The sequence below is a fragment of the Lissotriton vulgaris genome, chromosome 4_1 (assembly GCF_964263255.1).
Source record: "Lissotriton vulgaris chromosome 4_1, aLisVul1.2, whole genome shotgun sequence".
In the NCBI taxonomy this organism is placed as follows: domain Eukaryota; kingdom Metazoa; phylum Chordata; class Amphibia; order Caudata; family Salamandridae; genus Lissotriton; species Lissotriton vulgaris.
In genome coordinates this window covers 2,102,066,658-2,102,093,189 of record NC_141691.1, presented here as the reverse complement: position 1 = coordinate 2,102,093,189, position 26,532 = coordinate 2,102,066,658, and the positions used below count along the sequence as shown (strand labels likewise).

Sequence of the window (26,532 nt, the reverse complement as noted above, 5' to 3'; positions counted from 1 at the left end):
CCCCTAACGTGTACCCCAACGTTTCCATGTACGTGCTTGAAGTACATGTAATTTCCCTCCATGACCGAATAAGAAGACGCATATACATTTGCGTCCAACGTTAACGTGTCATCTACCAGATCCACCCTAAATGGATCGATGATTCAGTCTATAAACATGCCATGCCAACGTCTTTACATGGTACACTTTTGAATCTCGCCCACGATTTCTCCATGTTCCCTGGCCCAGTCGAGCTAGGCCCTTAAACGAGGCCCGAGCCTCATCTCTCCTGTCTCCGAAAGCTGTATGCATCCCTGATCCCTGCCTTACTTCCTGCCAGTGAAGCGGTGCCCGGCTCGGCCTGGACTGCCTGCCAAAATCGTATTTTGCCTACAGTTATCTGCTCAGCCTCCTCGAAAACACATTCCAGTCTAGTGAAATAGGTAAACATATTCCCGGCTGCAGAGCAAAGGGCCTGGCCTTCCTGTCCTCCTTGCAAGTGATTTACTGAACCCGTCACCATGGTAGGCCCATGGCTCCGCACGTTGCACCAAGACACGTATGCATGCACTAGCATTCAGTATTGAATGGCCTCTGCCCGAGAGACCTTTTACTTCAGACACTACATCCTCCCAACATGAGATACCAGATATGCCATAGGTACAGGTTGCCCTGACATCCCAGACACCAGTCTCCTCCACTAGTGCTAAAGTCAAAGCCCCCAGTTCTCCCCAGTTACACGTCATGCTAGTTACGCGCGCATGCAGGTCGTAGGTTTCTGCTGATCCTGCAACTTTCTCTAATGCATCCACCCACATGTGACGTTTCTTATGACGTTTCTCTGACATGTACAGTGCACGCCCATGTGTACGCCCTTTTACACGCCTCCTGCTACGCACATGTGTTCTTATCTCTCTCTTTTTCACCTGTTACGCCTACTGTATTGGTTTCAATTGTGACATTTTACTATATATAATGTGTAATGCTAATAAAACGTTGAATGTCCCTTCCTGAACCTTAGAGGTGATGGAACATGATGTCCCATCCTCGAGGATTTTCCATTAAAGCCCGTATGACTCAGATTCCACGGACTCTGCCTCTCATTTGAATGAGCTGTCTTTTATTGATATTTATATGGAAAAATGAGTAGGTAAATATAATTTACCACATAATTTGGCGCCCGAACAGGGAACCCCCTTCCCCACTCGCCGGTGAAGTCACGCAGGCTTTGACCCCTTCTACAGCCACGACGGAAACCGTGCACGTTTGCGGGTTTTCCTGCTATCTTCCCTCGGGCCAACGGGGGAGACGGAGACTGCGGTCCGACGTCCAGACGAGGCGGTGAGGAATGCGGAGGATCCCGACCAGAGCCCTAGTCGAGAGAGCAAGGTCCGAGGTGTCCGGAGGCCCACCTGTTCCGAAGCGCATGCGTGGTAGCGTGATGCGTAGCTGTCAAATGCAGTAGCAGTCCAGTCCAGTCCAAAGTCCAGTCCAGTTTCCGAGGCCTTCAGTTTCTTGCTTCCCGGTGAGTACCGTTGTTGGGAACGCATCTACACGGGTTCATTAATTTGTGCCCGGTCAAGACAGGTTTGGGTACACAGACCTGGTCCTGACGTGTTCACTTAGGTGGATACGGTCCGACGAGTCTCTTTATGAGACCGGTCTGTACTGTTTTAGCAGTGCATCTAGTAATCCAGTATTCTGGTAGTACCTCGAGATTTACAGTATTTGTGTTTTCCGTGTGTCAGGTGATTCAGTCCGAAATGTTTTAATGTGTTTTTAATGTCGTGGGGTGAATGATTGTTTGCTGTTCATTACTGTGTTTATTGTGTTCACGTCCGAATCGCTCCAGTTATGCCGTTGTTCTCGAAATTACGTCAGATAGGAACTAGGAAAGGGATACTCGAAGAGGCAGTTCCCGTCCCGCCTAGGGACACTCCAGGATATTTTATGTACCACAAGCATGGCTTAGATGCCGTGCTGTATTTAGACTTATGGGTGGATTACACCAAGGATCTGGAAGAGAAGTATAGATGGCCTGTCTCAGGGACATGGGATGCTGAATGCATCATGAGAGTAGAAGAAGCATTGTGGAAAAAGAAAGCCAGACAATCTCAGAAAGATGCCATAGAATTGTGGCGTAAAGAATCGCATAGCCAGACAGAAAAAGCAATCAGAAAAACAGAGAAAAGTAGAGAAGAATCCGAAAAAGCTAGAGAAAAGGAGTTACTAGAAGAAGGAGAACAGGTCAGATTAGAACAATTAGACCGTCAAAGAAATGCACTCATTACAGGCATGTATCCGGTTCTTGCCGAGGGCTTGCCCAAGGCGACCCCGGAAGTACCCCGTAACTTGCCACCACCATTGGTTCCGATTAAACTCCGTCACAAACAGACCGCAGCAGACATTTTCCTTTCTTCCTATTTAGACGACGTGGCTCCAGCATATACCAATGCATCCGTACCACCCGTTATTAATGTACAGCAGCCTGTTCCGTCTGTTCAAGCCACAACGCCTCCACGTGCCCAAGACTCGCTTCCCGCGCCTGTTGTCACTTCCCCTACTGCTACTGGCCACCCTATTACTGTTCCCCCTACTATTGGTCCTCTCAATCCTTTTGCGACAGCTGTCACCCAGAGTCCACCCCCATTACATATACCTCTTCTACCCGCCATGACCCCAGGCCATGCCCTCGCTTCCGCCTCAGGAGGTGCCGTAGGAGGCCACCTCCGCACCCCGCTACAAGTAAGACGAACGACAATCAGAGAATTAGCAATGCAACGTACACCGAAAGCAATCACATATGAAAAACTTAGACAGTATATGACAGATTGTAGATATGATCCAGTACCTGGTAAGGAAGGAGACATGATGTTAGCCTCGTTACGTCTACGACGTGTTACAGATTATTTGATGTTACTACCAGAAATGCCAAACCATCTAGACAAAATATATCATTTTATTCGAACGGGGGAGAGACCAGAATGTATTCGTGAGGCCATGGCATATCAGAAAGCTGAGACACAAGGGTTAATATTACGATTCTTAATTAATTGTTTGATAAGGGAACAAGACCGGCCAGGTGTTGTCAAAGAAGAGATGGATGCACTGACAAAATGGAGTCAGAATATTGCAGATTGTAAACATGATAAACAGAATTGTATAGATGCCATGTCCAGAAAGATCCGTAAAGAAATAGTAATAATGCATGACAGACAGAAGGCTGAAAGGGAAGCCGAGTCAGACAAGAATGAATCCTCGGAGGAGGAGGAAATAGAGACTCCAGTAGAGAATCAAGGTACAATAGCGTACGTAGGTAGAGTGAAACTCCCTAAACAGTATTCTTTTGATAGATCTTTTGACAGACCCATTCGTCTAGAAAACAAGAAACGTTTCCTTTCCCCCATACCAGAGCAATGTTCTCTTGAACATGTTTTTCAAGATACTGATAAAATATTGAAAGAAAGAATAGGTTATCATGAACTTAATACTATGCGTGATCAGGAACTAGCCCGGTCAGCAGTCCAATGGGCTGGTAATGACAGCATATATAAAGATGATTCAGTAGGGCAAACATTTTTGAGCCTTACTCCAGAAGAACAGCGACTAGCTGGTATATACATGATCCAACATCTCATTACACTATATGAAAATCAGCAATCCGATCCAGGCCCATTGTATAATATATTGCAAGACTTACTACTGAGAAGATGGAGAGGCCTAGGTACCGAATTAATTAATACCATTCTAGAACAACGTCACAAATACAGAATTTTCCTGACACCACATTTTGTTTCTGTTCCACCCCTAGTAAGACAGCCATATCACCTAGACAGACAGAACCCCTTACGAGAAGTTCATCCCGTTCAGACTACAGGAGGAACGCTTCAACGCGTATTCGTATACACTCCTTTAACTAAAATGGAATTACTGGAAATGAAGAAAATAGTACCTTCTCACGATAAAGACCCTGCAGGGTTCCACCGTGAATTAAAAGACATGTTACTTATGGGAGACTACACGTATTCCGATATTCTTAAAATGTTAAAAGTATTGTTGCCAGCAGGGATTTACGAAAAACTGAAAGAAAAAGAATGGGAGGTGGGAGATAAAAAGATTATCTGGACTGAATTAGAAGACGAGGAAAAGACACGTACCCCAGGTTTAGGTCTTGGGGACAAAACTAAAGCATTACCAGGATTATTAGTACAGGTCTTGCCTAGATTATTGACAGTTAAAAAGGAAGACTGGGATGCAATCTCAGCCTGCAAACAGAAACAAGACGAAGACACTAGTGATTTTTATTCCAGATTCGAGAAATGTTTCATTATTAATAGTGGCCTGAAAACAAGTAGCGAATCATATCCACATCTTTTTGTGACCAAATTAGTCGAGAATTCCTTACCACAGGTTAAAAATAGAGTATTGAAAGTCGAAAGCACGTGGCAAGCTAATACACCTTCCCAAATGTTACAGATGTTACAGTTCCACCAGAACCGAATCAGAGAGGAACACGATCATGAACAGAGACGTATGAAAGACACGAAAATGAAAGTACTAGTTGCCCAGTCTGTTCCAGCAGATGGTCAGAAAAGGGGTAACACGCAGAACACACAGACTAGTCATTCCGCAGCTCCTGTTAAAGGGAATTGCAATTATTGCAAACAGCCAGGTCACTTCATAAATGAATGTGCCGTTCTCAGACACAATATTGCTACAGGCAAAACAAAAGAAAGACCACGTCCGCCTAGACCAGAACATGTTCCACAGAATGTTCCACAGAATCCGCAACCTCCACAGAATGCACAGCAACAGACAGTAGCTGTACCTCAACCCCAACCCATTGCCGCAACACAACATGTCACACAGCAAATGTACCAGTATGCACAGTCCGATTATCCCGACTATCAGCAGTACACATGAAACAGCCTAGAGAGGGAGGTTGGCTTGCCCCTTATCGAGGTTCCTGTAGATAAAGATGGTCCCTATGTACATAGTCAGGTATTAGGGAAAGACAGAAAATTTTTGATTGACACAGGGGCGAGCAGAACTACCATTAGTCATGACGAGGTTCCAGGGGCACCCCTCTCAGGCTCACAGAATGTTTCCCTTGGATTTTCAGGCAAGCCTATTGTTAACGAAGTATCAAAGCCAATTCCCCTTGCAGTTGGTCCATTGTCCCGTACTACAGATCTGTTACTTACGAAATCATGTCCTGAAAACTTGCTTGGTATTAAAACGCTGAAAGCTCTAGGAGCTGTTATATGTTGTTCTCCGGAAGGAGTGAGATTATTCTTACATGACTTTAAGGGTCATTATGTGTTGAGAGATTTTGATGTAAGATTGAAAAGTGTTCCACAGCATTTATGGGCGCAAGGTCCAACTGATGTAGGTTGTATGCACATTACTCCTTATCGTGTCACACTCAAGCAAGGTGTTGTACTGCCCCGTATCCGACAATACAAATTGCCCCCCGAGGCTGTAGCGGCCTTACTGAAAATTATTGACGAACTCATTGCCCAAGGAGTAGTTGTAGAAACCGACTCCAATGTATGTAATTCTCCAATCATTCCGATTCTTAAACGTACTGACCCAAATGCACCTCCAGTCTACCGACTGGTGATCGATCTTCGAGAACTCAATAAATGCATAGTACCACAGTACCCCGTGGTCCCAGACATTTCGTCACTATTGACTGCCATTGATTCCGAAGCTGCGTTCTTTACTGTAATCGATCTTAAGAACGCCTTCTTTAGCGTCCCCATTCATCCCGACAGCCAGTACCTTTTCGGATTCTGTTTAAATGGCCGAAGCTTCAAATTTGCACGTGCACCTCAAGGGTTCACGGAAAGTCCTAGTATTTACAGCCAAGCACTGAAACGACAACTAGACAGTATTCACTTGCCTACTGACACTGCTCTACTGCAATATGTTGATGATCTACTGATCACAGCACGGACCGAACGTGACTGCGAGCGCGCGTCACTGACAGTCTTGTATTTTCTGGCCGAAAAAGGACATAAAGTGTCCCCTTCGAAGCTCCAATTCTGTGCCCAGCAAGTGGTATACCTTGGACACTTGCTGTCCAAGTGGGGTAGACAGTTGACATCAGATCGTATCCAGTTAATTGCACATCTGCCACAACCCAAGACACAAAAGGAAGTACGGGCCTTTATTGGCCTCACTTCGTACTGCAGACAATGGATTCCCCAGTATGCATATCTAGCCAAGCCACTCATACAGTTGACAACACAGGAGGCAGCGACTTCGACTGTCCTCCCTTGGACTCAGGAACATACACAAGCTTTTAATGACTTGAAGAAAGCTTTATGTGAAGCACCAGTTTTAGCGACACCATGTTACAGCAAACCTTTTACACTTTTTGTCACTGAACGCGATGACACAGCATTATCTGTTCTCACACAAGATCAAGCAGGACACCATAAGCCTTGTGCTTATTTTTCTAGTACATTGGATCCAGTAGCCCAGGCTCTGCCTGCGTGCTTGAAATCAGTTGCAGCAACAGCTCTAGCTATCAGACAAAGCGATTCAATAGTGTTAGGACATCCCTTGACAGTACAGGTTCCACACTCTGTGGAAGTTCTTCTGAACCGAACCCAGACTCAACACTTGACCATAGCACGACTGACAGGTTATGAACTGACACTGTTCCAGCCACATATAGAAATCAGACGCTGCAATATACTCAATCCTGCCACATTGTTACCCTCGAGTACAACAGATCCAGCACCACATGACTGTGTAGAAGTCATTAATACAGTGACAAAGCCCCGAAAAGACTTGACAGATATTGCATTGACCGACCCAGACCTGACACTTTACGTGGATGGTTCATGTATGAGAACAAGCACAGGAGAGTTAGTGGCCGCATGTGCAGTGACCACTGAAACTGAAGTCATAGAAACACACCGTATTGACACACTGTCTGCTCAAGCTGCAGAGCTCATTGCTCTGATCCAAGCCTGCATACTAGCCAGGAACAAGAAAGTTAACATCTACACGGACTCACAATATGCATTCGGAGTCGTTCACGATTTCGGTGTTCTTTGGGAAGAGAGAGGTTTCTTAACCTCTCACGGTACCAAGATCCAGCATGGTCCCCTCATTCAAGCCCTGTTAAAAGCAATATACTCACCTACAGCCATAGCCATCATGAAATGCAAAGCACATACTAAAGTCACCGACACTATTTCCCAGGGTAACGACCTGGCAGATCGTACAGCCAAACTTACAGCTCAGACTCAAACTGATATATCACCTGACATGACAGAGACTGATGTAACTACATTGACACATTGCCTGACAGTAAAGGATCCCACTCTAGATGTACTCGATATACAGACACATGCAACTCCAGACGAAATCAAGAAATGGACTGAACAAGGAGGGATCCAAACGGATCAGGGATGGATGACGAAGGGAAGAGCCACATGGTTCCTCCCCGACTCTATGGTTCAAATCATAATTAATACAGCGCATAGTCCGGCACACTTAGGAGAGAAAGCCATGTTAGACAGTTTACAGAATCTCTGGTTCAACAAACATTTATGAGCAGCAGCGAAACAGAAAGTGCGTACTTGCATGATCTGTTGTCAGTTCAATCCAGGAAAAGGAGTCCCCGTGGAACAAGGTGGGTTTCATCCTCCTGACCATCCTTTTGAAGTTCTCCAGATGGATTATATCCAGATGGACAGATGCCGAGGATTCAAGTATGTCCTCGTAGTCGTATGTGCCCTATCCAGATGGACAGAAGCATATCCTGTCCCCGATTACACTGCAGCAACAACTGCCAAACAACTGGTACGTGAGTTCTTCCCACGATACGGTTTGCCTCGTGTCGTGTACTCTGATAATGGACAGCCATTCTCGTCCGAGCTTATGAAACAGGTATCACTCCTGTTAGGTTACCAGTGGAAGTTCCACTGCGTCCGACATCCCGAAGCAGCAGGTCTTGTGGAGAGACATAATCAGACCCTGAAAACACGCCTAGCCAAAATATGTGCAGAGAAAGGTGTAGATTGGATAGTTGCCTTGTCAGTTGCACTCTTTTACATGCGAATGGTAGCTCATTCTAGGACAGGGCTATCCCCGTATGAGGTGGTCTTCGGTAGGCCTCCGAATATGTGGGGGACGCCTCTGCCCCGTAAGATTACTGATGTTGACAGTTCTATGCTGACAGATTACTTGGCTTCCTTGATGTCTGCACTACAATCTTGTCGTTCACAGGTCACGGCAGCCTTCCCAGACAACACGGAGGTGAAACCGCATAAACTTGTTCCTGGTGACATCGTCGTGGTACGAAATTTCGACAGATCAAGCCCTCTGGAGCCCCGCTGGAAGGAGCCTAAAATCGTTCTGATGACCACAAGGACCGCTGTGAAAATAGAAGGAAGGAAAGGCTGGCTGCACTCGAGCCATGTGAAGAAATTTTATGGACTTCCGCCAAAAACTGTTTCTCAGGACTGCCACATTCCAGACACTGACACTAAACTCCCCCTGTTAGAGAAAACTCTGCAGCAGGAGTATAAGTCAAAATTGAGGTCTAGTAAGTCAGACAGTTTAATTGTTTAAGTCCCCCTCGGGTGAAGCGGTTAGACAGGTTTCTGACATGAATAAGACAGACCCAAGTAGTCAGAGAGATAGGCGTGAAGAGAAAAGGAAAAAGTACTGTAAAGTTTTGCACAGCAGATGCATAATTGCCTTAATTTCTATGTTTCTTCTGAGTCTTACGATTATATGCATTAGTCTAATGTTACACGTTTTCTTTCCTCTTGATTCACTTGCATATGCTTCCTCTAACGATACTGTAGAGCACACTTTTAGTGACCTGCCTCCCCATGAATTGCCCTATCGTTTAGCCATGCGCAACAATACATTCATCCGTATGTTACACCATTCTCACCAGACCAGCAATGCCACTAATTGTTGGGTATGTGGCCGACTCCCTCCCTATCAGAACTACAGGGGAGCTCTGCCCCTCTTTCCTTATCCGTTCACACATAATGGTTCGTGTGGTGCATGGTTTACTTTAATGTCCTCCCTAGATAGTAAGTCCAAGGTTTCCCAAGGCAATTGGATATGGGGGAACCTGAATACAGTCATGAATAAAATATGTTTCCCAGACAAAGAAGGTCTTCCACAAAGGACAGGGACTGATCTAGAAAATGAAGTGTATGGATTAGGTAATTTTACACTTAACCTCATGATTCTGAATGTTCAGTCCGAGACTAATCCAGACATGCCATCAATATCAGTCTTACCAGTAAAAGGTGAATTATGCGTCAGAAACAATGGTTCAGTACATCTAGGACACAGTGACTGTACTACTGTAGTCAAATTCAGTGATAAAGGCAAGTCTACTTTCAAAGCTTCCCACCATTCCTATTTCATTTGTGGTCAGACAGCCTATATACGTTTACCTCTAGACTGGGATGGAACTTGTTTTATTGCATTCTTACTGCCACCTGTTTTTCTAGCCCCATCTGATTATCATAGGAATTCCCACCTTACTCACGTTAGACAAAAGAGAGGTATCCCAATTGTCGATCAGACTGAAACTACATTAGAACAATATATAGATTTCAATAATGGATTTTTTCCATTCATAGGTACTGTCTCAAATAGTAAACTAATACGCAAGTTAACTAGAACTTTGGAAGCAGTAGTGAACAAAACTACTTCTGCTTTAGGCAACCTGACCGAGGAGCAGTCTGCTATGAGACTTGTTGTTCTCCAAATTCGCCTTGTCCTTGACGTCATCCTGGCAGATAGGGGCGGGGCCTGTAGAGTCATCGGATCCAGTTGTTGTGTGTTTATTCCTAATAACGCGCCATCCATATATAAAGCAATTACAAGGCTCCATGAAATAGCTCATCAGATACACCAGAATCCAGGCTCGTGGACTTGGTCTGGTTGGCTCTGGAGTGTAATATCAGCCTGGGGATGGAAAGTACTGTCATTCCTAGGAATCATATTGCTCATAGTATTCAGTTGTTGTCTATGTCTACAATGTGGGCCAGCGATTTGCGGCTTGTGTGCCACAGCCTGCATTCCACGTCCAAGTCCACGTTCCAGTTCCCGTCTGAGAAAAGATGAGCAGATGATGTTATATGAACAGATAGATGGTCTCATGAAGATAGATATATCCTGAAGGGAACGTAGGGGACAAGGAGGGAATGAGGTAATTGAAAATGTTATGGTCAACTATGTCCCCTAACGTGTACCCCAACGTTTCCATGTACGTGCTTGAAGTACATGTAATTTCCCTCCATGACCGAATATGAAGACGCATATACATTTGCGTCCAACGTTAACGTGTCATCTACCAGATCCACCCTGAATGGATCGATGATTCAGTCTATAAACATGCCATGCCAACGTCTTTACATGGTACACTTTTGAATCTCGCCCACGATTTCTCAATGTTCCCTGGCCCAGTCGAGCTAGGCCCTTAAACGAGGCCCAGAGCCTCATCTTTCCTGTCTCCGAAAGCTGTATGCATCCCTGACCCCTGCCTTACTTCCTGCCAGTGAAGCGGTGCCCGGCTCGGCCTGGACTGCCTGCCAAAATCGTATTTTGCCTACAGTTATCTGCTCAGCCTCCTCGAAAACACATTCCAGTCTAGTGAAATAGGTAAACATATTCCCGGCTGCAGAGCAAAGGGCCTGGCCTTCCTGTCCTCCTTGCAAGTGATTTACTGAACCCGTCACCATGGTAGGCCCATGGCTCCGCACGTTGCACCAAGACACGTATGCATGCACTAGCATTCAGTATTGAACGGCCTCTGCCCGAGAGACCTTTTACTTCAGACACTACATCCTCCCAACATGAGATACCAGATATGCCATAGGTACAGGTTGCCCTGACATCCCAGACACCAGTCTCCTCCACTAGTGCTAAAGTCAAAGCCCCCAGTTCTCCCCAGTTACACGTCATGCTAGTTGCGCGTGCATGCAGGTCGTAGGTTTCTGCTGATCCTGCAACTTTCTGTAATGCATCCACCCACATGTGACGTTTCTTATGACGTTTCTCTGACATGTACAGTGCACGCCCATGTGTACGCCCTTTTACATGCCTCCTGCTACGCACATGTGTTCTTATCTCTCTCTTTTTCACCTGTTACGCCTACTGTATTGGTTTCAATTGTGACATTTTACTATATATAATGTGTAATGCTAATAAAATGTTGAATGTCCCTTCCTGAACCCTAGAGGTGATGGAACATGATGTCCCATCCTCGAGGATTTTCCATTAAAGCCCGTATGACTCAGATTCCACGGACTCTGCCTCTCATTTGAATGAGCTGTCTTTTATTGATAATTATATGGAAAAATGAGTAGGTAAATATAATTTACCACAGACCCCCTATCACCCGCAAGGAAATGGACTGGTCGAGCGGTTTAACCACACTCTCAAGGGAATGATCATGGGCCTAGAAGAACCCCTACGTCGCCAATGGGACGTGCTGCTCCCGTGCCTCCTATTCGCCTATCGAGAGGTCCCCCAGAAATCCCTAGGCTTCAGTCCCTTTGAGCTCCTGTATGGACACCCCGTCCGGGGTCCCCTCAGCCTGGACAAGGAAGGATGGGAGATGGCCCCCCAGAAGACTCCTCCAGATGTATATATAATTATCTCCTGACCCTCCGCAACCAGACCCGGCGATTCAGGGAGCTAGCCAAAGCCAACCTCGAAGCCAGCCAGGAGGACATGAAGAAATGGTATGATCAGCATGCCTCCTCCATCGAGTTCGAACCGGGACAACAAGTCTGGGTGATGTCTCCGGTCGAACCCTGTGCCCTACAGGACAAATGGACAGGACCCTTCAAGGTGATAGAGCGCAAGGGCCCCGTCACCTACCTAATCGACATGGAGTCCTCCCGGAACCCCCTACGAGTCCTCCACGCCAACAGACTCAAACCCCACTTCGTACGCTCGGAACTCATCCTACTGATGGCAACAGATAGTGGGACGAAGGAAGACTCCGAGCCCCTCCCTGACCTACTGAGGACCCGTGAACAGGATGCCTCAGTGGAAGGGGTCAGACTCTCCGATGCATTGTCCCCGGAGCAACGCCAAGACTGTCGAGCTCTCCTGCTACAATTTGCAAACCTGTTCTCCCTCACCCCCGGGGTCACCCCCTGGTGCCTTCATGACGTGGACACCGGGGATAGTCCACCTATTCGACACAGGGCGTACCGGGTGCCAGATCGGGTGCGCGCCTGCATCCAGAACGAAGTCACCAAAATGCTGGCTCTGGGAGTGATCGAGCCATCTGACAGCCCCTGGGCCAGCCCAGTCGTACTGGTCCCCAAGGCTGCCGCCCCGGGCGTTGCCCCCGAGCTCCGGTTCTGTGTGGACTATCGGGCCTGAACGCCGTTACCAGAACTGACGCTCACCCTATCCCTCGGGCAGATGAGCTAGTTGACCGCATGGGGGCCGCCCGCTACCTGAGCATCTTCGATCTAACAGCGGGCTACTGGCAAATCTGCCTCACCCCCGGGGCCCAAGAACGATCCGCCTTCTCTACCCCGGATGGCCACTACCACTTCAAGGTGATGCCATTCGGCATGAAAAACGCTCCAGCTACCTTCCAACGACTTGTGAACCAGGTACTGGCAGGCCTCGAAGAATTCAGCGCCGCCTACCTGGACGATATTGCTGTGTACAGTCGCCACTGGGCAGACCACCTCCACCACCTCCGAGAAGTCCTGAACGCCCTCCAGCAGGCCGGCCTCACCATCAAAGCCAGCAAATGCCAGATTGGCCAGGGATCCGTGACCTACCTCGGACACCAAGTGGGGAGCGGTCTGGTGGCCCCCCTTCAGCTCATAATCGCTGCCATCCAGTCCTGGCAACCACCTGTCACCCAAACCGAGGTCCGAGCCTTCCTGGGGCTCACCGGATACTACCGGCGGTTTGTAAAGGACTATGGCAGCACTTACTTCCAAGAAAAACCCCAAAACAGTCAAATGGACTCCGTACTATCAAGCGGCCTTCGAGAAGTTGAAGACCGCCATGTGCACCGCCCCCGTGCTCCAGGCCCCCGACTACAGCCGGGAATTCATAGTCCAGACGGACGCCTCAGATCATGGCATTGGGGCAGTCCTCTCTCAACTCAACGCCGAGGGAGTCGATCAGCCAGTGGCCTTCATCAGCCGACGCCTGCTGGCTCGAGAACAGCGCTAGAGCACCATCGAGCGGGAGGCCTTCGCAGTGGTATGGGCCCTCAAGAAACTCCGGCCCTACCTCTTCGGTACCCATTTCAGGGTACAGGCAGACCACCGACCCCTGCAGTGGCTGATGCAAATGCGGGGGGAGAACCCAAAACTGTTGCAATGGTCCATCTCCGTGCAGGGGATGGACTTCACTGTGGAGCATCGTCCTGGTCAGGACCACGCCAACGCGGAAGGCCTGTCACGCTTTTTCCCCCTTGGCGAGGAGAGTACCCGAGAGGATGGGTGACTCTCCCTGCCTTCAGCTGGGGGGGACGCATGTTGGACAGGCCTCGTGAAAGGCTCGCTCCCTCCCCGCATGATAGGGCCCGGATGCCGGCTCTCCCTGTATCCCCAGAAAGAACCATCCCGGCAACCCACCGAGGCAACCCGCAACCCGTCCCCAACGGGACGCCTGCTCCCGAACACCCCAGTATCGGCTGGCCCGGGCCTCCGTCAGCACCATTGCCCCGGCCCAGCCGCCATCTTTGGACACTGCATCACGAGGCCGCGTGGCCTCGGCTCGACCCCAACCCTGGGCCTGGCCAGGCCCCGACATCGAGGCACCACCATCCACCCAGGAGGTGAAGTAACCACTTGGCGGGTCAATGGGAGAAAGGAGTGTCGATGGCTCTCCCCCGCCAGGTGTCGATCGCCCCCGGCCTCCCCGGGTGCTGGCTCCACCCCCCTGCTGGGTGTCTGGACTCCCTCATCCCGGACCTCCCGACCTCCAAGCGCGAGGGTCTGGGCATCAAAGGAGACCAGACCTATAACTGGGGCAGCTCCAGAGCAGGAAGGCAGTTGTATCCTGGAGTCGAGACACCTTGAAGAACTCATCCTTGACGGACTGCTGGCGCTGCCGCAGCCCTGCCTTGTGAACCATCTCTGAAGCCTGCTGGCACTGCCGCGGCCCTCTGCAACGTGCACCTTCGCCTTGGCCTGCTGGCGCTGCCGCGGCCCATCCTTGTGAACCATCGCTCCGGCCTGCTGGCGCTGCCGCGGCCCCTCTGCAACGTGAACCCTCATCCTAGCCTGCTGGTGCTGCTGCGGCCCTCCTCGTTGTAAAGCCTTCATCCTGGCCTGCTGGCGCTGCCGCGGCCCTCCTTGCCAAGAACTATCATCTTAGCCTGCTGGCGCTGCCGCGGCCCTCCTTGCCGAGAACTATCATCCTAGCCTGCTGGCGCTGCCGCGGCCCGACCTTGCAGACCCCTGAGCTCGAGGATTGTGAGCTCCTTCTGGCCGCCCCTGTACCGGACCGGTACCAAGACTGTCCCGCTACCCCTTACCCTACAGAGACTAGAATTGGGAGGATCCTCGTGTCCTGCCCCCACTGTATCGTTGATAACCTTGCCTCAAGAACCCTATATAAAGTGTGCAGATCTCATCCTTGTGTGGTGTCCATTTGTGGGGGGGGGAGTTACTTGTCTGTACGAACGCCGAAGACGGCCCTCGCCGGAGGCCTCTCCCCCTGTACTCGGCCGACCCTCTGGGTCTCCGTCTAACAGGTAGATAACACATATTGGTATATGAAAACAGCATTATAGCACAACCAACGTTGGTGTAAGTTATGCTTTGCCGAAGGTGATCAAAATCAATTCAACATTTGAAAATGATTAGCAGGACACATATGATCATAATTGTAAAATGAATGTGAATGCCACTAATTGACTGACGCTTAATTCTATGGCTTCACGTCCTTGCTCCGAAATATCCAAGCCGAAGCAATATCTATTTTTTGCATCTGCACTTGCCGTGTTGGTCTTTATTATCTGTCTTTGTTGTATTCAAGGACAAACTTGTCAGGCTTGATCTCATGGCTTTTGTCCATTCAACTCTTTAATTATGCCACCTTTCTGGATTTGAGTTGTTAATCTGGTTTTGTGTTTCCCATTAGGTAATATATCTGGGCATACCCTGATTGATATTGGTTCTGGACCCTCTATCCATCAACTCATCTCTGCCTGTGGAGCCTTTCAAGAAGTTATTGCTTCAGATTTCGAAGACGCAAACCGCCAGGAGCTTGAAAAGTGGCTGAAGAATGAACCGGGAGCATTTGACTGGAGTCCATTGATGAAGGCTGTGTGTGAACTCGAGGGAGGAGATAGGTAGAGTGTTGGACAAGTTTACGTCATTCCGTATCATTGAGAAACATAAACTACTGTATTAAGTGTCCTAAAAACCTGGATGTTCGACTGACAACTACCAGCAGCAGCCCCACCAACCCCAGCGCCTAGATACCAACAAGAGGGATTAGCATTGCTCTACAAATCATTGATTGATTAATTGATCCTTACTTCGCATTGCATTTTTGTCTTGTCAAGGTTCCTCCCGCTGACAAACTTCTTCCTTATTGATATAGGCTTGCCTAATGCCAACCAAACTCTTGCCAACAGTAAGCAAATAATAACATCTGAAACAGTCATAAAAGATAGTTCTTGAACAAATCACTGACAAATTCCTGAGAAAGAAATGCAGCAGACAATTAAAAAAAAGTGCAACACATGTATTGATGGAGTTGAAAGAAATAATTCCAAGTATTGCAACGTACATGTAGAGGAAGCAGACATACCTTCTTTAACATATTTGTTTTCTATGGTCTTTCAAACATTAGCTTAATATATTTCAAGGAGACTATTAAGATGTATTATGTCTACTTACAAAGCAATCCCAAAGAAAATTAAAGGTACTGGCAAGCATTAACGCTAATTTAATATATTGCCAGCTTACCGTTTCTTTCAGACAGACTGCTAGCCAAAGCAATGCAACGTCAAGATAGCTTCAATGTTTGCAAACCAAGACAGTTATCCTGATCCCAAAAAATAAACAATGTAATTAAAGAAAATATATTTAGTGAGACATTTATATGTGAAGAACCTGCCTTGGATCTCCATTACTAGTGACCCCTGTACAGCTACTTTTAGAAATTGAGTTTCTAGTTGTCAGAGTCTGCACTTTGTACAAGCAGGAACCACAATCCTAGTCTGGGTAAGTCAGATACACAGCAGAAATGTACCTCTGCTGACCCTCTGGTAGCTTGACACAGAGCAGGCAGGCTTATCTTTAACAGCAATGTGTTAAGTATTTGTGCAACACAGCAAACCTTAACACAGTGAAAACACTACAAAAAGACTCCACACCAGTTTAGAAAAATAGGTCAATATTAAATTTTGAACAAACGAAAAAAACACAATAATTGGAAGTCAAGATACGAATTTTTAAAGAATAAATGTCAAATTAGCATTCAAATGAAAATAGAAATCAAGGGGTTTGAAAAGGTTCATGCTGGACCGAGAAATAGTCAAGTGATCAGGTCGCCTGCGATTGAGCATAGGCCAGCTACATGGCCCACGCAAGGCGCACTGAACAAAGTACCTTAATCCTTGTTGCAGAAGAACATGCGTGGTGCGATGTGTCTATGCACCCCATGCAGTTGAGGTTACAATGGATTTTTCCACACAGTAGTGGTGATGTTTTGGATCAGTGAACAAAGCTTCTATTCTGGAATGCGGTGGTTCTGAAGGCAATGGGCTGGGTTAATCTACGCTAGAGGTGATGCAGCAATACTCTCCACACTGTGCCGGCAATGTGTTGGTTCTGATGCGGTGATTCCAGAGGTGATGCAGAAGTACTGAGTACGATGCTCTGGGTCCAGACCTTGCGGTTTTTATTGGCGCAATGATGCCGATGTGCAGGTGCGTGTCAGATGAAGCATTTTAAACTAACTTCCATGGGCCCTGAACTTCACTGGCACCACTTGGCAGAGCAAGACTTACAGCAAGTAAAGTCCAGGAACTGGGTTGAAAATGAAAGGCAACGTCTTCGATATCCCTGAGACTTTATCAACAGGGAGCAAGCCAACGACCCCTTGGAGTAACTTAGGCTCAAGGATGTAGAGAGCAGATCCAGTCCTTAGCCCAGGTAAGAGACAGCAGGCCAACACAGCAAAGCAAACTAGTTTGTGGCAGTCCCTCCTAAAGCACAACAACTCTACTTCCTGACTAAATGTGCTGACTTCAAGCAGTGTTCTGAGTTGGTGGGGTCAGATGCCAGATACTCAAATCCCATTTGGCCTTTGAATTAGGGAGGGTTCAAAGAGATTTTTTGAGGTGCACAAGACCCTATCTTTCCTGCCCTGGCTACAGACTCACTCTAGAAGGGTATCCAATCATTTGTGTGCTGTCATGTTATGTTATGGTGACTTATAAAGCTCACGGCAGTCCCAGCAAATGGGCATCCCGGCGCTGAAAACAGAAAACTGCACAGCTTGTGGCAAGCAAGACAGCTTATAGCGGAGGGAAGAGGAATGTTTTCACAGCTTTACAGAAAGGCAGATAGGACTTTATACTGCGGACAGAACTGGGGAGCACATTCCAGAGTTTCAAGGCCAGCCCACGGAAGGAGGGCCCTCCAGCATGGACCCTCCTCACCCTAGGGACAGCCATAAGTTTCTGTCCCATAGAATGAAGTTGGCAGGAGGGGATGAAAAAATTGTGCAAATTGTCCAGAATAGATGGAGATGAAAAATTAAGAATTTTAAAAGTAATGCAAACAGCCTTGAACTCTAGACGCTTGGCCACAGGCAGTCAGTAGAGGCAACAGCAGCCATTCGAAGTAGGAATCCTCCTTGGCAGGACGATTAGAGCTCAAGCCGCTGCATTCAGGACCCTTTTTAGTCTGAAAATCTCAGACTAGTTGACCCTCAGACAGAAGGAGCTGGCATAGTCCAGTCTTGACAAGATCAAGGCCTGGACGATAACTTGTCTCATTGGGGGAACGAAAAGGCCCAGCAGAGATTTAAGCCACCGCAATAGCCCAAAACAAGACCATGCCACCTTCTTGGTTAGGACTCGAAAACAAAGGGCGGTATCAAACCAAACCCCTAGAATTTTTACCACCTCCTCAGGGGCAGGTGCCAGCCCCAGTGTGACAGGCCACCAGTGCTCGCTCCACAGCTCTAAGTCTCTCCCCACCAGCAGTACCTCAGACTTGTTAGCGTTGAGCTGGAGACAGTTGGCAGTAATCCACTCAGAGACAACCTCAAGATCGCTACAGAACTTACAAGTGTCCCAAGTAATGTCATCAGAGATTGTGACTACCAACTGAGTATCATCTGCATACGATACTGCTGTGAGCCATCTGTTCTTAGCCACCATCACCAGTGGTTGAACATACAGATTGAAGAGGGTAGGGCTCAAAGCTGAGACCTGCGGTAACCCTTGCTTTGTGGCATACACTCTGGAAACAAAGGGAGAGACGGCAACCTGGAAGGTCCTCCTGGGAAGAAAGGAGGCAAAACAATCCAGGGCAGAACCCGCTATTCCCACCTCCACCAGGTGCCTCAATAGGATCTGGTGGGAAACCATGTCAAGCACTGCATTGAGATCGAGCAGAATCAGTGCCGAAGTACGGCCTTCATCCAAGGCCCATCTCAGATGTTCGGTGACAGCAAGGAGGGCAAATTCCATGCTGTGACCAGATCGAAAACCATTCTGAGAGGGTTCTAGTATGTCATTTTTATCCTGATACTCCATCAAGATGGTATTAACGTAGGCCTCCAAGATTTTAGAGACCCATGGCAGGAGGGAGTGGAAACTCTCTGGTTTGGCCGCATCCATGTTAGTTTTATTTAGCAGAGGAACCACCCTAGCATGTTTCCAAGTGCTCGGTACCACAACCGTAGAGAGAGATATGTTAATCACATGGCTCAAAGGAGGAATGTGCACAGGTAAAATTTTCATTGCATAGGCCGGCTTAAGAGAATCGGACGGGGACCTAGACTTAATTTTACTACATAACACAGACAACATATCCTAGGAGATAGCAGGGAAAGAAGTCAAAGAGTAAGTAGTAGGGGGCTGAGCCAAGGGGACAGAACCTGACACGACCTGAGGGAAGGATTTATAGATCTTTTTCACCTTCTTCACAAAGAAAGAGGCATGAACACCGCATTGCTCATCAGATGATATGAGAGTAGCAGTCAGCGCTGTAGATGATTTTAGCTCTTTCAGTATCGCAAAGATACTTTTAGATGGATTTGCACTACTCTTAATCTCCTCCGCATAGTAAGTGGCCCGTTCTGACTGGATAGATCTATGACATTACTTAATTGCTATGTTATAGGGCTTCTTCAAGTTAGGGTCATAGTTCCTTCTCCATGCCTTCTTCAACCTTTTACACTCTTTGCGCATGGAGGTGAGCTTAGCATTGTACCAAGGAATAGACTTGGTACTGGGATTATTATACCATTTTACTGGAATAAGGGAGTCGAGAGCACCAAAAATCTAGTTGGACAATGATTTATCATAACAGTCAGAGTCAACTGGAAGACTGGGTACAGATAAAGAAAGAAGCTCTTGAAAATGCACGATATTAAGTTTATGCCAAGGGCGCGTAAGTATGCACTTCTGAGGCACCCTGCTCATAGGCACAACCCCAGAAAGTGACATTGTTATGAGGAAGTGATCCGACCAGCACATCAGGGAGGGAGAGTGAACAATCAAGAGAGCAAGATTAGTAAAGACTGGATCCAACAAGTGGCCAGCAGGGTGTGTAGGCCCTTGCACTAGTTGGAGTAGCTGGCAAGACTCAAGATCAGCCAGAAAGTTACCCATGTCAGCATCCTGAGGATTATGCAGATGCTAATTCAAATTCCCAAAGATACTGAAACCTGCTGATCCGGCCCGACAAGGTATAGTTAGCATTAAAAGAGAACCCAAAGTGCGCAGCTTCGGACCTAGCCTGGGACTCCCCCACAAATGAGCAAGAATAGGAGGATTTACAAATGAATGCAATGCCACCCCCTCTACACCCTCTGTTGAGCTTTTGATACTAAAACCCGGGGGAAGCGCCAAACGCGGTTCAATCACATCATAATCAGACAGCCAGTTAAAAAGGGCATCTGGGGCTTCATCCAGAATCAAGTCAGCATGATGTTTGACTAGGGAGCAGCAGTTTAAACTAAGCAGTTTTATTTTGGGGCTGGTGCTAAGGACAGGACCTGGGGTGGGGGGGTGGGGGGGGCGGCAGGAGCAGAGGACACCCAGGAGTTAAACCCACAATGCAAAAAGCAGAGCGGTACATGGAGGATGACTGCAGGGGCGTACACCCCTCTGAATAACGACAAGATCTGCCACAGAGTAGGTGACCATACCACTGTGGAAACCGGCAGCATTTCTGGTATCTGTTGACGGCCAGGCACAGATGGGCGCAGACAGGCTTGTCTTTGGTGAGCCAGCAGCGCGCCCACTGCATGCATCAGCTGCACGCTCGCCAGGGCATGGATTTAAATAAAGGCACAACCCGGAATCGCCAAAAGTGAACACCGGCCCAGCTGACCCTGAGAACACGCCCTCTGCTTAATCGGCATGCTGCCGTGGCGGAACGGGCAGAGATCAGGGAAAAGTGGGATGACCCTCTGCAGCAATAGGATGAAAGTACAATGCCCCAAAACTGAAGGGTTACCCCAAACGAACCTCCTAGACCCCTCTTAAATGTAAACAAAGGAGGCACAAATTCAGCAACACAGAATGGCAAATATTAAAAAATAGTGCAACAGTGGTTAAAAGCTGCGAACTGCAGAAACAAACCTCTGTGCAATGACTGAGCTGTGCAAACTTGCATAACCTGTATATTCTGCATAGCCTGAACAAATAAAAGCTCTGAAGTTAAGCTGAAGGCACTGCAAGTTTCTCACAGTGTCTGTCAGTGGGTCAAACAGGTTTCAGAATACACGGGCATCATAATGTTTACCTTTCTGCAGAACCCAGAGGCAACTGTTGACACTGCCAATAGTTCAGGCTGGTTTTAGGTGTATATCTGTTGCTGTATTGTATAATCGCATGCAATAACACAAGGCGCAGAGAGGATTCAAAATACTGTTTGGTGGCACACTATGGAAATCACAGAAATGTAGTTTACGCTTTAAGTCATGTCTATAATATACCATGCCCCATTTAGAGACACTCCTATAGACACAATTTTTTTCATCCCACTGTTACAGCACTGATCCCTCCATAGCAAACCCACTCACCGGTATCTCTCCATCTCTTTCTCTCCACAGCACACACCGAATCTGGGGGAAGGACATAGGGCCAGATGTAGGAAGGCTATTACTGGTCGGTAACGGCCAAAATCGTCCGTTACCGACCGGTAATAGACCTTTCCTATGTAGGGGGCATATTTACCGATTCGGTAAATAATGAATCAGTATCTACCGATTCGGTATTTACCGAATCGGTAAATGAAATGTAGGAAACACTTCAAACAGTGCTTTTGGGCTTAAAGGATTCGTTATTTACCACCAACTATTAGTTGGTGGTAAATAACGAATTCCTATGTAAATGCAAATATGTGCATTTACACCTGTGCCATTTGACAGACATAACTGCCCTTAGGGCATGTATGTGTGCCACAAGTGCACACAAGCAATGATCAGGGGTGCAAAAGGGTGTCAAAGTGACACCATGCCACCCTTGACTTTTTCCCAATTTGACCAAATCGGTATTTACCGAATCGGTAATTGACATTCATTCCTATGGGCCTCCAGGCCCATAGGAATGAATGGCAAATACTGAATCAGTAATTACTGATTTGGTAAATACCGAATCTTAACGATTCAGAATTGTTTACCGATTAATTACCCACATAACATTTGCCGATTTGAAAATACCGAATCGGTAAAATTCGGTATTTTCGAATCGGTAAATCTAAATTACCTACATCTAGCCCATAGTCCTTTCAGGTGCAGGGTGTCGGCTCCTTTCTCCCATCCTACTCAGGATGACCCATTAACATGCAGATAACTAGGCAGTCACACCTGCCCTTTCTTTAGGTGTGGCTTTCTAGAGGGAATGCAGGAAGCCAGCTGTCACCCACCCTGACGGGTAGTCGAAAGACCGGCAGAAAGCACCAAATAGTTTAAGTAAGGAAATCCCAACTTTCTAAAAGTGGCACTTTCAGAACTACAATTTTAAAACCAACTTCTCCATAAATATTGTAAACTGCACTTTACTAAATGTAATAAATCATTCCCTGTGTTAAACTTTGGGAGAGATAGGCCTTGCAGTGTTGAAAACTGAATTTAAGCATATTTTACTACCAGGACAAGTAACAATTTAAAGTGCATGTCCCACTTTTTAAATAGACTGTACACTGCCAATGGGCTGTTTAGGGCCTACCTTAGGGATAACCTATATGTAATAAGAGTGAAGGTTTTGGCCTGGCAAGATCGTTAACTTGACAGGTCAACATAGCAGTTGGAAAGTACATGCACAGGCCACTCAGTGGCAGGCCTGAGGCATGATTAAAGTGCTACTTTAGTTGGTGGCAGAATCAGTACTGCAGGGCCATGAGCAGCATTTAATTTACAGGCCCTTGGTATATTTAGTACCAATTTACTAGGGACTTACAAGTAGATCAAATATACCAGTTGTGCTTAAAACAATGTTACAATGTTTTAAATAGAGAGCACATAATGCTCACACCATCCCCCAAGCTGGCCCTGCTGGGCATCGTCTCTGACATCCCGGACTGCTATTGTAGGTTCACAGCTATTGCACTGTTACTGGCCTGGAGAGAAATTGCAGTACACGGGGGTCGTCTTGGCCCCACAAAGGAGGCATGGCTCTGCAGTATGGCATAATGCAACATACAAACTGAGATTTACTCTTCATTACAGCCCCACACTTCCCGCCCCAAAGGCATCTGTCACATATGCCATACCTACCTTCGTACTCTGCAACAAGATTCCACCACATCCTCTCCCCTCTCAACTCCTGAACACCACACTACCCCGCTGTACCCCAAATCTTTCCTACCCACAATTGGCCCGAGCCACATGACGTCCCATACAACTCTCATGCAAGTGCTACCTCCCACATAAATAGGTAAACATGGACCACAGCTCTCTTTACTGCAAAGTTGCATCCTCAATTTATCAGCCGTCCGGCAAGTTTTTATATGTCTACTCTCCTTCCCCGCAACTTACCTCCCCCAATCCCTTTATATGAATTATGATATTATTTGATTCCTGTGTTATAATCAAGGAGAGACAGAGGAACTAGAGTGGCTAGTTTGTTTCCCCTGAGTAATTGATTTCAATCAACAAGAACTAGCTATGTGTAAAGGGTTTATGTGTCTGTATGGGAAACCATTAGGTTTTTATGAAGGCCCTCACCCACCAACATGGTTGGTGGCATGCTTCATCATCGGGCCCCACCCGAGGCACCGAGTGTGCCTCAGGTGTGCTTCAACACCAGATTACTGCGGAGCGGGTTCAGTGTGATTTGTGAGAGTGCTGTGAGTGTGCTTTGTGTGAGGTTTAAAATGCTGTCCTTGGGGTCCCAAAGACTACTTTAATGCTGGACCCCAGGCAGTCATTAAAAACAAAGGCTTGATTCCTGTTATATTTTTATACAATAATCTTCTGATAAATACAGTTTAAAGACATGACTTGTTATTATGTAACTATGGATACATATTCTTTCTTAACAATGCAATATTCACCTTCTCATTTGGATGTTTTCTTTACTATAATTTAGTAATAAAATCATTTTTTAATTTTTTTATTTATTTATTTAAAAAATATTGTATTTAAAATAAATACATACATAAATAAATAAATAGAGAGCACAATCACGTTAGCCCTGGTTAGCAATGAAAAAGTGGACAGTCCTAAAACCAAAAAATGAGATCAGAAAAATTGGAGGAAGGCCAAATGTTTGTGTGATCATGCAAAAGGGCAATTTCCAACAGCTACCAGGAACCTTTCTGCAACTATTGCTTCTAGTGATGATACCAATACTAGTATTTATATTATTGCTACTTCTACCCGTATTTGTTTTAGAATGCTACTACTGCTGATCTCATTGTTTCTTCAACCATTAAAACCACTAATACCACTGTTAGTTATCCCTAGCGTGCAACATTGTCCAAAATTATTCCACAAGGCTGAGGTATATATGGATTTCAACCCAACTACTGACAGTGGAAATACTTCCAATTGTGTTGAATTTTATGTTACTTTATCGCATTTGGTTATCTGTGAATTCTACCACGTCCCTGCACTTATAGACATCATCTTGGACAAAAACACCTTTGCGCTTCTTCTGAATCCCCCCAGGCCATTGAAGAGCTATCAGTAAAGTTTGACAAAAACTAAGAGATGCTGACACTTTAATCCCTGTCAAAGAGTCAGTTCCAGATTAGACATAGTGATATCAAGTTTGTTTGTTCACCACAAGAATTCCAAGACCATGATCCAGCCATGAATGCTGAAGTTTGAAGGAGGCATCCTTTTGTTTTAAAAACCTTGGGCCTACTTTGCCAAATCCAAAGTACATTTTGACAAATCCTTGCAAGAAAACGTTATATCCATTGCAGACAAACATTGGCAAGGCTTCACTGGCACCAATCTAAAAAAAAAAGTCTACACTGCAGAATGGAATTAGCAGAAGTACAGCTGCACACAACTGCAGACAATGAACAAGTAGTCACACTACCCAAAGCTCATCTTCAGACACAAATGCAGATTCTCCTCTAACAATGTGAGGCCTCAAAAATAAATGGAGGATAGATACTGTCAGAATTTACATGGATGAGAAGATACTAATTGGTAGCATGTGGTGGAATGCCTTTGGATTCCTTTCAACATATTATGAGTTTCCCCTCCTGCAGCCATTTCATGGTGGGCTCAATGCCTTGAGAAGGCTGGCGGAGGAGAAACAAAGGGGGACCTCCAGGGGATGCATTCAGTGGGGTGCAACATGCACCTCAAGTCCCAGGGCGGCATGGACTTCACAGTCTATGCCATTCTGGAACTTCTTTTGCTTTCTCATTGCAGTGCCTGTTTTCAGGGTACCGTTGTGGGAACGGCAAAAGAAAAGAAAGGAAACGTCTGCAGTCGTAATAGGCCGCTAAGTATTTACAGTGCATTTTACAACAGAAGACTTTACAATGGAGATAAGTATTCTTAATTTAAATGGCATAATGTTTATTTCACTAAAAAGGGTTAAGGGTAAAGTATTGAGTATTAAGGGAACAGGAATGGGTGGTGGTAAAGGGGACAAGGGTTGTCAGGGTTCAGGGGTTGGTAGAAAGGAAAGGAAGGTAAGGTTATTTTTAGGGTTCATGGGTAGGTAGAGGAAAAGGGAGGTAAGAAGTTTTAAGGGTTCATGTGCAGGCAGGAAGAGGTAAAGGTGGTGTGTGTCGATTTAGATACCGTATATAGTTTTCCCGATTAAAGACCTTATATAGGCACAATTCGTACTGCCCATATTTAGGCATAGAAATCGTACCTTTTTTAGGCATTATCCATGCTAACTAAATACAGGCATAGCCACCTAAATCCGTTCATCTATGTCACAACGAGTTCTTGGAAAACCGGACTCTTAAGTCTATAGGACTTCCACTTTATTGGATATTGATTTCTCCAAGAACTCATTTATTATGCATGAACATCTATTCCTTAGGGGTTCATCATGACGTTCTTCTGCCCAACTTTTACGTCATTAATGGCATTCCTAAACACCTTCAAGGCATAAATATACCTTCACTTACCATGGCAAACCATGGTTCGGCTGCCTACTTGCACGACACAGCTTGCCACAGCAAGTTCAGAAGGAATTCAAGTCCCCGCCTGGCGCACTGACCAGACGCTGTCATCCTCCTTGCAGAGAATCCAGCTCCAGTGTTTTTGACTCCCCTTGCGGGGTGTTAGCGATCTAGACTCGGAAAGAGATTCCAACCTCACTCATTCTATGGTATGGAGTGGACTAGAACCTAGAAGAACTTTTGGCAAATCTTGGCAACACCAATCTAAACTGTAGCCCAACTAGACTATAGACAAGCAGCACCTACTTCTTACCTCCTACTACATTTAGGTTAGGTACTCCGGGGTGAACTAGCTTGAAGCATCAGATGAGTATGCAAAAACAAAGAGATTCTATCAATGTGAAGAGAGAATTCTTTTTATATATATGTTTTCAACTATGCAGTGAAAAGGTAGTGAGAGAGACTCCCTTTGCAAATGGCAAATGGGGAGCACTATGTGTTTTTAAAATACCCCTCACACACTACGAATCCCTTAGTGTCATTCTTCATCATGGGGGTCTTCCCATCCCTCTACGGGGCAGGGCATGCTGCGACCTACGAACTACGTGGGAGCACTTAATTCTTGATAGTAGGCTATGTGTGATGTAAGGATAGTGAAGTAGTGGCAAGTGATAGGGGTGTAGGGACCTAAATAAGTGAGTGCAAATAGAATAGTTAAGGCGATAAAAACCAGGATTGGGGAGCATAAAAGCACCATCAAATGTCGCAGTAC

The 26,532-nt window shown here is 46.5% G+C and overlaps 1 protein-coding gene across 1 annotated transcript in view; it reads left to right on the top strand.

Moving 5' to 3' along the window:
* Positions 1-26,532, top strand: part of LOC147725123 (nicotinamide N-methyltransferase-like) — a 48,517-nt gene that overhangs the window by 7,475 nt on the left and 14,510 nt on the right. Inside the window, exon 2 of the mRNA XM_086918179.1 lies at positions 15,106-15,316. Coding sequence (XP_086774305.1) covers positions 15,106-15,316 — 211 coding nt within the window. The remainder of the gene's footprint in view (positions 1-15,105; positions 15,317-26,532) is intronic.